The sequence below is a fragment of the Anastrepha ludens genome, chromosome 5, assembly GCF_028408465.1.
Source record: "Anastrepha ludens isolate Willacy chromosome 5, idAnaLude1.1, whole genome shotgun sequence".
NCBI classification, from domain to species: domain Eukaryota; kingdom Metazoa; phylum Arthropoda; class Insecta; order Diptera; family Tephritidae; genus Anastrepha; species Anastrepha ludens.
This window is the reverse complement of record NC_071501.1, coordinates 70789251-70801653: the sequence shown is the minus strand read 5'-3', so window position 1 is coordinate 70801653 and position 12403 is coordinate 70789251. Positions and strand designations below refer to the sequence as shown.

At 35.3% G+C, this 12403-nt stretch overlaps 1 protein-coding gene across 4 annotated transcripts in view; it reads left to right on the top strand.

Annotated features, from left to right (window-relative positions):
- The window catches only part of LOC128865452 (protein peste), a 58553-nt gene that overhangs the window by 33169 nt on the left and 12981 nt on the right, over positions 1 to 12403 (top strand). For 2 of the 4 annotated variants that reach the window (XM_054105848.1, XM_054105847.1), the window contains exon 2: positions 8062 to 8391. The exons of 1 other annotated variant lie outside the window; for it this stretch is intronic. In XM_054105848.1, the coding sequence (XP_053961823.1) occupies positions 8266 to 8391 (126 nt within the window). In that variant the 5' untranslated portion in view covers positions 8062 to 8265. Of the gene's footprint in view, positions 1 to 7909; positions 7929 to 8061; positions 8392 to 12403 lie in introns of those variants that run through there. One more of the 4 variants, XM_054105849.1, reaches the window with a different exon arrangement.

The window sequence follows — 12403 nt, the reverse complement described above, 5'->3', positions numbered from 1 at the left end:
AGTGCACATGTGCATACATATGTAATAATTTGGCAAACGACGTAAAGCGTGAATCACAACCCAAAAAATAATCAGTTGCTTTAATTTAGTTCTTTTTATCAAAAAAATGTCACACATACGTATGTACGTGCAAAAAAGTTGCGTTCAAGCTCAGCGCATTGAGGGCGAAAGATATAAAATTTCGGTGTACTTTTGCGCAATGAATAAGTTATTATTAATAAATGTTCAATACACATTCGGTCAAAAAAGTACCGGGAATAGTTCAATAAAACGCAAAATATTTGTTTAATCATCAAATTCTCCTTAATGTCTTCCATCGACTCCAAGCGGCGACTGCGGAGTGGCAATTTATGTTTTGGGAAAAGGAAAAAGTCAAAGAGGGCTAAATCCGGTGAATATGGTGGTTGTTCGATGATATTTGTCGTGGTTTTGGTCAAAACAGTCTTCATAATATGAGACATTGTGAGATGGTGCGTTGTCATGGTGAAAGATCCATGAGTTTTTTTCCACAAATTAGGACGTTTCCTATGCACATTCTCCCTCAAACGTCGCATAACTTCTAAATAATATTCTTTATTTACCGTAGAAACATTTGGAATGAATTCCGAGTGCACAACACCATGATAATCAAAGAAAACGAGTAGCATGACTTTCACTTTTGACCGGCTTTGACGTGGTTTTTTCGGTTTCGGCTCATGTGGATAGCGGCATTCAGCCGCCGTTTGACTGGTTTGCATGTCATACTCATATACTCACGTCTTATCGTCTGTTATGATGCGCTGGATAAACGTTGGGCTCGAATTCACTTGCTCAAGCATGTCTTCAGCCACCTTCTTCCGATGAATTTTTTTTAAAGAAATCCAATTTTCAACTAGGAACGAGTCGAGCAGCCACTCGTCTCATGCCCAATTGATGGTGTAAAATGTTGCGAATTGATTCGTGAGACACGCTAAGGTCACGAGCTACCTCTCTCAAACTTAAATGATGGTTTTCCATCACCATTTCCTTGACTTTGTCGACGTTTTCATCTGTTGAAGACGTTGATGGGCGACCAGATCGGGGCAAACTTCTCGGCCCTCTGCAAAAGCTTTATACCATTCGTAGACCCGTGTTTTTGATAAAGCACACTCGTCATAGGCCTTCTGCAACATTTTCAACGATTCGGCATACGGAATCCTGTGGAACGTGCGCTTTTTAACTCAAAAATTCCCACTATTTTTTTGACAGAATGTATTGTATGTTTGTATGTATGTACAAATCTGAGGAAAAATAAACAATTGTATAACACGGTGTAAAACTTAAATGCGAAGAAATTGAGAATTGAGAACATGTTATTATGGTTGAACGAATTCAATGTGAAATTAATCCAGAAAATATTTATAATTTAATTTGGAATGTTCATTGCAATTGGCACGTAAATCCTTTCTCATTTATTTGGCAGAGCTTCTTTCTACTCCAATTTTTAGTGAGCTTCTTGATTTTACCATACGGGACCTTAGCGGGACCATAGCGGGACCTAAAGTTTTGTGACGACTCTGAACGGCATAACTTTTCATGCAGATTTTTTATGGTAATAGTTGCCTGCCAAATAAGCGAAACCTACTACAGGGTGTCCGACGGTAGAATGATGAATTCTGTACAATAAAGGAAAAAAGAATTACTAATAATAAAGGTTCATTTCGATAACTATTAAAAAACTGACAAGTGCGGATTTTATTTTTTGTTCAGTATAATGAATTGGGCTTCCCAGGCAGAAACACAAAAGTACATTGAGCATATAGGTACATGTATTTACATACATTCGGGTATATTATCCACAAAAGGTAAATTTTTTCCACCGAAATTATGAACTTTATTTCATTTTAAGACTTTGCGCCACAATATTTAGGAAAAATATTAATATTAAACTGGACCGATTTCAAAGTGCCTCCAAAAATCGAATTTCTTATAAATAAAGTTAGGTTTTAAAAATATTTCTATAAATAGCCTGAGATGATAGAAAAGTTTAAACTTAAACGGTCTGCATAAAATTAAAAACAAAATGTATCAACGCAATCGAAATAATAAGATTTTTTATGCTATTTTCTGACTTTTTTAGCAAGATAGCTTAAGGCAATTTGAACAACTCAGCCAAATCTTAACCGATTGAAGGATGAGAACTTTTCATTTCTTTTCGGAAAATTAACACATTCACGTCTCACATTTTTTGCGCATATATCACTATTTTGATTCTGTTGATAATATTTTTATTCCAACCTATTAGGCTTAAACTTTTCTATTATCTGAGGTGTTTTCTGGAGCCAATTAAAGGTTTTTTGAATAAGAGGTGTGATTTTGATATTCAAAGAAAAATGATATTTTTTAATATAAATGATCGGATGTTTATTTCATTATAAAGAGGAAGGTATGCCGTTAATAGTGGAAAATATCATCAAGCAAATGACCACCACGGCCACGCTTACAAGACAATAACCTTTTCATGAAATTTTCCATAACCGAATTGCAAAGTGGCTGCCCAATGTCCTCGATAGCCTCACGAATTCCATCTTTGAGGTCTTGAATTGACCGTGGGCTGTTGCCGTAGACCTTCTCTTTCACGTGGTCCCAAGGAAAAAAGTCACAAGGTGTTAAATCATAAGATCTCGGTGGCCAATTGAGATCACCTCTTCGAGAGATAACACGGTCCAGAAACTTTTAACGTAAAAGATCAATGGTTTCGTTGCTTGTGTAGCACGTAGCGCCGTCTTGTTGAAAATAAACGTTGTCCAAATCAATACCATCCAATTCCGGCCATAAAAACTCGTTAATCATCTTTCGATAGCGCAATCCATTCGCCAATAACACCTGCTATTGGAAAACCCTATATTTCTTGGATCAAAGATTGTTGTACAACGAAAATTGGAAGTAAAATAAGTTTTGTAAAATAAATTTACTTATTTACTTCATGGATAGTTTTATGCAGCGGTCTTACGTATTTACGTTATTGATGGACATCAAACGAAAAAAAAGTATTGCGTATTCTGAGTGTATAGTATTTCTGCCATGAAAAAGCTCCTCATAAAAAACGATCTGCCGTTCAGAGTCGGCTTAAAACTGTAGGTCCCTCTATTTGTGGAAAAACATCAAGACACACGCCACAAATAGGAGGAGGAGCTAGGCGGTAAACATTAAACCATACATTTAATTTTTTTTCTTTGAGTGACATTACAAGACAGGCCGGCCATTAGTTAGTACTGAATATAATTTAAGTTACTGTTAAGTAGATAATATAACTTTTTTGGTTTGAGGTCATTCCTAATGTTTGTAACGCGGCTGTATGCATGTACAAAAGTAAACGTATGAAGGTAAGGCGAGACATTCGAGTATTTAAATGTTGTCAAACCAGTTCAGTTTTCTGAGTAGGGTAAATGCAAATCAGCGAAATAAACAAATACGCCTACGCACATTGCAATAATTTTAAACAACTTTTTCCTTATGGTATGCAGAAAGAAAGGAAGTTGGCATTCATTTTTATGTCATATGTATGAACATATGTATGTACATATGTATGTATAAATATATTAAAAATATATGATATCATATTAGATTTCCAGACTTTGCTTTGTAAAAAATAAATGCGTAAATGGATATCAGTGGGACATGTTTGCAGCCCCAAGTGACTTTCTACATAATATTTATACATAAGTGATTTTATTTTATTTTTGACGCATAAAGCCAAATAAACATTTATTTTCTCACAACTATGGCGTCTTCCCCATAATCGCACCTAATAAGATGCGGAGCCAGAATACGCGTACGAAAATTGAAACACACTTCTTAAATATTTTTTAAATTGAATTCAATTGAGGGATAGAAATTTAAAAATGAAGAACATAAATTATGCTCATACATACATATGTACTGCTTTTGCTTGACCTGTTGATGCTATAGTATGCGAGTATATCTTAGTATTGAAAAATTAGCGGATCAAATTTCCAACTACTCTGTTGAGACAGAGCAAGATCGATACACATTTAGAGCGAATGATTGGGTGATTGGTGGATATAATAATGGGATTTTGTTTAGAAGTAAAGAGACAGTCTGCAAAGTGCAAGGGTGTTAAGCCATAACGGTGTATCCTACTGCATAGCGAGAGCCGAACGAATGTGCGTGCAATTAAAGCAGGTGCCGTTGTTTCATGTACAAATACACTATGTGTCATGATTCCACGCTCCTTCTATTTTTAAATACTATTTGTCAATGAAGTTCTAACAGCGAGTTTAGTACAAATTCAAATTCGTCATTTTTGCTGTTTATTATCGTAGTAATCATGCTGGCGACAAAAACTTATCACCGTATGCGTCGCCACCGATTTCAACGTTACTTCTTTTCGGAAATACGTGGTAAGGCGGGTGTCAAAAGTATAACATACGCTCGTCATTTGCGGACTTGTTTTTTGTGTTGTTAGGAGGATTTTTTGGTAAGAAAAATTATTATTTTTATTTAATAGGCTTTTGGTTTATCGGTTTTCAATAGAATTTTGTGCGGAGCCTTACAACGTAAGCACAAAGAAAGGAAATCGACATTGGCGTGAGGAAAATCATAATAAAATTGTGGAAATCCTTGCTAATTAACAGAAAGCGAAAAATACAGTTTTGGAGGGCTTGCGAAAAAGATGCAAAGCTAACTATTTTAAAAGTGAAATATGAAATGAGGAATCAGTTTCGAAAATATATTAGTGGGAGAATAGTCTTAAGAAAATCCAACTTTCATGCAAGAGTTCCTAAGAAGAAGTCATTTAGTTCACTAATAAATAGGCGAAAACGCACTGAGCATATACACAAGCCTCCAGAATTTGGAAAAAGGTTATTTTTTTGGAATGAAAGCAAGTTTTGCATTTTTGGTATCAAAGGAAGAAAAATTGTGTGCAGGAAACATAGTGCACGACTGAATAAAAAAAATGAATTACCAACAACGAAGCATGGTGGTGGTGGAGGGATGGTGTGGCGTTTATGACAGCTGGTGGCGTGGAAAAATTGCAGTTTATTGATTTCATAATAGATAAGTTTGATAATTTGAATATTTTAGAACAAAATTTAAAGCAAGGTGCTAAAATACTGGGGTTATCAAATGAATACTGCTTTCAACAAGCATGCGGCTCATATAGTAATGTTATGGCTTCTCTATAATGTTTTCTCTGAACACTTTTGAACGCTTCTGAAAAGAGATATAAAGAAAAAAATTACAAGCAAAGAGCACTTGAAAAGGATTATGAAGAAAGAGTAGAATATTACTGAAAAAGACGCCACCAACAGACCTAGGGAAGTGTTGAAACGTCGTAAGCACCCAACAAGCTATTAAAACCATATTTTTGAAAGTTTTTCGAAAATTTTAATTTTCAATTTTATAAATGAACGTAGATTGTTGGAGTCTTTGATTTTTGCGTTTCAAATATAATCTCTTATTTATTTATTAAATGTAATGCTCTTAAATCATTATTATGCATTTTATTTAATAAGTTTAACATCTTCACGTATTTGGAAAAAAATTGAAAAAGATGTATTGCAAAAACTTAAAAACTTCTTTCGTGTTACTTTTTCAACTTCCCGCAAAAGGCCGTAGACTTATGACACTAAGTGTAGGAATACAATAACTTTAAGTAATACGAATGAGAATGTCAGTGCAAAGACTTTCATTCGTCATACGTATAGGGTTTTTCAGTAAGAGCGCTTCAACTTTTGAACTTTTTTGAATAAAACACAAACGGTTTGACTTTTTTAACTAATTTTTTTTTTATTATCGAGTTTGAACATATACATTTAAGTATGAAATTCGATTTCTTTTGCATGACCACCGCGTGCACGTTTTACGAAGTCCAATCGTTGAACCCAATTTTCGACCACTCTTTTGCATAAATCGGCCGAAATTCCAGCAATTTCGCGTTCAATATTGGCTCTGAGCTCACAAATCGTCGCCGGCTTGTTACTGTAGACCAATGACTTCACATAACCCCAAAACGGGACGGCTTGTTAAATGGACCGTAAAATGGCCGTAATGCTCTTAAAGTAACAGCAACAGAACGATTATTTTCATAAAAAATTTGCACGATTTGCAATCGTTGCTCAAGTGTGTAGCGTTCCATGATGAAATGTATACTAATGAAGTTTACAAATGACAAGCGAAAAATAAAAAATATTGCCTCGTTCGCCCTCCCTATCGGAAAGTTGAAGCGCACCTATTGAACAACCCTATATATGAATCTAAATACAATTATGAATGCGAGTACAAATGCGAATATGAATACGAAACTGAAAATGAGCCCTTAATGGAATACGAATCCAAATACCAATACGAATGCGAATACGAATGCGAATACGATTTCAAATTGAAAACGAGTCCCGCTATGAATAAGAATTCCAATACGAGCGCATACACGTCATGGAGATGCCGGGACGAATCAAAATTCGAACGGGAATACGAACTTGAATACGAAAATCGTGAGTGACAATCTATTGCGACCCGCGAAATACAGTCAATGTAATAGCTAATATTTTGACTTTATTCATTTCGAAGCCATATGCCATGCTTGGTTATGTGCGGCGTAAGAGCACTGCACTTTCCGAATCCGTACACCGTAAAACCGCTTTTATTCGCTCGCATCTGGAGTATGCTACAATAACCTGGCGCCTCTTCCACCACTACCATTTTGATAGAATAGAGCGCGTGCAGAAAATGCTTCTCAAATTTGGCTTACGTTCATGGAGTTTATCTGATCCTATACCTTCGTTTAGTGCACATTTAACGCTACTCAATTTGAAATCGGTCGAAAAAACGAGGTCGACCTTATGTTTAACTTTTATTTTTTGCATTTTCTCAGGACTTTGTGACTGTCAGTCACTTTTGGAAATAATAATAATGTTAGAAGGAATTATGCCCATAATGCACCTATTGGCAGGGCTATTCGAAATTTTTCCAGTCTTTCTTAATTTTTCTTTCCCTAAGACAATTTTTACTAAAATTCTATAGTTGGTAATTAGTCCGTAAGAAATAATTTTTTCATAGTCTAAATATGCAAATAAATAAATAATAGAACTTTTTCATGCAAATACCAGAGAGTTTTAATGAAAATCCATATTTATAAAAAATGTATTTCACATACCATTCAACTAAAACCATCACATTCGCATGCCAAAAGGTAATTAATCACAACTGAAAATTTTTAGTGTTCACATTTTTGTGTGTTCTGTATGTATGTATGTATTTCTTATCTTTCGTTCGATAAAAACGCCAACCAGGGTGACATAGAAGCATAATTGTAAACCATTTTTAAAGACATTTAACTTTTTTATTTAATACCCTGATGTTTCCTATTACCTCACTACGTTCGGTGCGTCATACTTGGCAAAATGTGCTCATACATACCAATGCACCTCTGAAGCCTTAAACAGTTACGCGTACTTATGTACATATACATATATGTGTATATGTATATACATTGTTTTTTTTTAACTTCCATTCCATTGCCGTTTATTTACTAAACATACATATGTATGTATGTATGGTACATATATTTAATCGCAAACAAAATAAACAAAAAAGGTAAACTTTAGCTCTCTTTACACTGCGCGTAAGCGTAGCAAAGAAGGAAAAGCCTCAGTTCGACTCTCCTACGCTTTATTCATACATGCATACATACATACATACATATGCACAATCATATTTCTATTTGAGCGTCTGCGCTGACTTTATCGCTTCTGACTCGGCGAGTCCAATGCTTATCTGTTAGAATTTCGATGACTTTAATTGCTGATAAGAAAGCCTGAGAATCTGACGATCGGCCAACCAATTGAGAATTTAGCAAATTATGGCAAACTATGTAACAGTCTATATTGTGGGAGGCAAACGAACTGACGCGTTCCTCGACACCGAATTAATACATTTGTATCTAAGTAGTTATAGTATTTTAGAAAAATTGAACCCACGCTTTTGTTGCTATACACATTTCTAATTTATACAGAATAGAAAGCGTCGCTTTGCTAATCAAGAGTCTTTTGGTTTTGTGGTTTTCGTTTGTTTTTCTAGTTAAAACCCGTGCCGTAATCCGCGCAAACAAACACGAACTCAGACATTGTGCAAATACAACACAAGTATAAGTGAATTGCAGTTGCCACGCAGCAACTCTCCGCGTGGTAAAGTTTTACCATTTTCGTCGCTTGCAAAAATAGATCTAGAAGATCTAAGTTTAAACATCAGATATCATTTTCAACAACAGCAAGGGCCTCAAAGATGACTTCTTCATATTGCCACTACATATGGCGGCTCAGTGTGGTAGCGCTGGGCGCACTCTTCTTTGCCGGCGGCGTTTACATGTTCGCACATTGGATTGATATTTTCACGCGCATGCGTGCGGAGGTAAGAGCAAAGCATACTTTTATTATTAAATATTTTTACTTATTTAGAAAAGGAATGTATCATGCGATATATTTTCAAATATTGATGATACGACAGTGGATTGATAAGTCCCCGGAAATTGAAGATGTGAACATTAGAATAGGAGGGAAAACATTTTATTTTTTAAATATATTCTCCGTATACAACATTTCTCCAAATCCTTTGATGACCTACAAATAATACAATACGAAAATATGCGTTTGTTGAATCGATGGCTTCTTCATTTGCCCAAAAATCAAACCTTTTCATCGTTGAACCTTTTTCATGTTTTGCAATAGCCGTCGGGACCAAAATGTGAGACAATATGCCATAAGGGAACGATGCGTAACCTAATTTATGCTATTTTATTATAGCGACTGGGCACGTGTGCGACGTTCTGGTGCAAGAGAGTTTACTAAAGCGCGGACGTTTTTTATGTGTGGCTGATTCCAATCGATGGAGAAAATTGGCTATACTACTTTTCAAGAAATTTTTTTTTATAAACATGATGCATCTTTTATGCATAGTGTTTAACGAGCGCACTAAATCGTCTGTTTGAAATAATAGCTACCACAACAAAACTATTTTACACAGATTCATCGAAAAATTACGGTTCGTTCTTATCAAAGATTCGTTATGGCAGGCAAACTATTTAATTCGAGGTGGCAACGCGCAACATTCTAATTTTTAGGAAATCATTGAGCTGTCCTCGATAAGAACTTAATTTTGGCTTCCTTTTACGTTCACAGTGAAACTTAATGAAAAACATTCTGTAATTACGCCTTCACGTTATCTACTTTGCGTCAATTATACGAACAGCTGCAAATTCGTCATAAAACTTTTGTGCGCTTATCAGAAAAATAGCGCACCTGTGTCGTGCCGTGCATTACGGAATGTCTAAGATTTGTGAAAAAGAAGCAGTTTTATTTCAAAGGCATCAAATAAGTAGCCACAATAGAGACAGTTATTAATAGTTAGGAAATCAATAAAAAATTTGTTTGTAAAGATAGCCACACTGATAAATATAATTGAGTATTGAAATGATTTAAATAAGTGGTGATTCGTAAAAGTTTATGAGTCAAAGGGCCACTGTTTCCGCAAGACCTTAAACCACAAATGCCGATACATAAAATACATATACATATGCACAAGGTGCGCTTGACAGTGCAAAGTACAGGGTGCGCTTGACAGTGATGCGCGATATAATAGAGCAGCCACACAGGCCACATGTTTGTTGTAGCCTATTTGGAGCAAGAACTTAATTATAATTAAAAGGTCTGTTAAGTTTCTGAAATCTAAGGATTTCCATATAAGCTTAATGCGCAGAGTTGATTTTTGTTCAAGTTTCAAGTTTTTAAATAATTTTTACATCAATGACCGATGCCGTTGCCGAATGCCGCTATCGAATTCCTATGTAAAATTGATGGCTGTATCAGAAAATCGAGTTAATTTTTTTATGGACAATACTTCGAGATATTTGCAATTTACGGATATTCTACCAGCAGAAAACATGGTTTCACTTAATCGCATGTACCACCCTGTTCAAAAAGATCCCGGAATGTATCCAGAAAATTCAAAATACAAGTTTATTCCTCAAAAGTGATATTAACGCCTTCAAAGTACTCGGCATGAAATGCAACGCACTTATGCTAGCGCTTATCCAACTCTCGAAACAATTTTGGAACTCTATTTTCGGTATAGATATGAGAGCCGTCTTCGATTTTTTCATTAATTTGTTTCGGCTGTTAAAAGGGGTTCCCCGTAGTGGTTTATAGGTTTTTTGACCCTATCAAACAAAAAAATGCAGAGAGCCCTGTCAGGTGAATTCGATAGTTGTTGGATGGCATTCGTTTCGTTCTTGGTTAAAAATTCACGAATGAACGAATCACTAACGCCCAAATAATAATAGTCCTTGTTAACTGTCTGTCCTTTTGGCAAAAAATCGTGTTGTACAATACCATTGCAATCCATGTCCGTAAGCATCACTTTCATTTGTGGCTAAAAACGACGTGGGTTGTTTTGGTCTAGGTTCATTCGGAGTTCTCCACTCACTCGCCTGATGTCTGGATTACGTGTCGTTCTCATATACGCACGGCTCATATCCATAATGACGCGTTTGATTAATATTGGATAAGATTCAGTCTGAGAAATCATGTCTTTGGCGATATCAGGGAGGCCCAATTTTTGGACAAAAATTCAGGAGCATTGGGACCACGTTTTCGATGTCGACAGCCTGCCACTACGATCCTCATTTTCAATGGACTCACGACCTCTTCTGAAGCGTTCATGCCAGCGGTCTGGCGTTTATTCGGGGAACTTTTTCATCAAGGTGGTATTTTACGAAATAGTAGTAGTGTAGCTGGATAATATATCCAATGAAAGATAAGAAGACTTTCTTTAAGCAGTGTATACACCAGTTTTCCATAGGCCCAATCGTTTCTAAGAAATTAATTAATAATTCCAGATTGAATTTTTTTAATTTAATCTAAGAAAATTCAAACTTTAACCGAAAAAAGACTTAAAAAATAACAAGTTTTTGTCTTTGTTTTCCATCTATTTAATCCTTGTTCTTTTGGAAAAAAACAAAGCTACTCACGAAGAGGGACAAATAAGAAAGTTGTGAATGATCAAATGGATTTACCCAAATCGCAAAATGTCAATCCTCTATATGTGTACACAAAAACAAATTGTATACCCTACCAGGCACTGCTTAGAAACTTGTTTTTGCTAAATAATGGAAAATTGCAAATGTCTTGTTCATAAAAAAAATTAACTTGATTTTTGGATTCACACAGCAATTCTACATAGGAATGGGATAGTGGCATCCGGTGCGCAAAAAACAAAATCACAATTTGTAAACCAATGCTCCATGGCTACCCAGAACTGAATAATATTTTATGTAAAGACTGGCATAACATTTGCTGCTAGGCCAGCAAAGTGGTGTTAAGGGCCCTTTGAAAAAGTAGTTGACGAAAGTGGATGGGAACTTGACCATTTCAATGCGATATTTAACTGTAGTTAAGCGTAAATTGCATTTAAGGTTCCAGGAATTACTCCATTATTTCCAGAATAAATTGCACTTAAGAATCAGTACCAAGAGACCGAATATTATGAAAACGAGTATGCATTAGATATGTACATATGTAAAGGGTCTTTCAAAAGACACACCTAGATGTTGTTGAATTTTTTTTTTAAATCTTAATTCTTTCAGGCATTCAAAACGCTGCAATTAACAATTACATTTGAAAAATGGCATAATTTAAATGCCCACCATGAGCATATCTACAGGTAAAATCCGCCAAACAGTCGATTCATGAATGCCTTATTATTGAGAACGTCGTTAAAGGTTGTTCAGCAACATTTCGCGCTACAGTAGCAATATTCTCAATAGTACGTCCAGAGTTTGGTTTGCCAGTCCTTTGCTATTTCTGACAGAATCAGTTTCTTGAAATTTTTTCACCAACCTTGCCAGATGTTGCTCTTAAAGATTAACCATTTTCATAATAAATTTCAACAATTTTAACCTATTGTTTTTTCATGTAAAATTGTAAATCTGCCTGCTTGTCAAATGTCAGAAATGACATCAAAAAGGTACCGCCGTATTCCATATAGTAAAAAAATGATTCATAAACAAAATAGGATGATTAATTTTGCGCCGTCTTGTATATTTTATATATGTACGTATAATAAATATATAATTTATTCCAAGCAAAGCAGTATTCTTGTGAGGACACCCTCCCTAAACTGAATACCTTTTTCAATGTTGTGCACTGGATATAGTTAGCAGAGGCAAAATTCATGAAAGTACTTAATGCCGTTCGAAATTTCACACATTTGCAGCTGGCGCCATTCGTATGATAATTCCTTTTTCATGTTATGTACAAACGAGTGCATACATAACATATGTAGATATGATATTTCCCCTTAATTTGCATTAAAAAAGAAAGTTTGCCCTGCTCATCTATTATTCCAAAAACATTTAAAAAATATATAA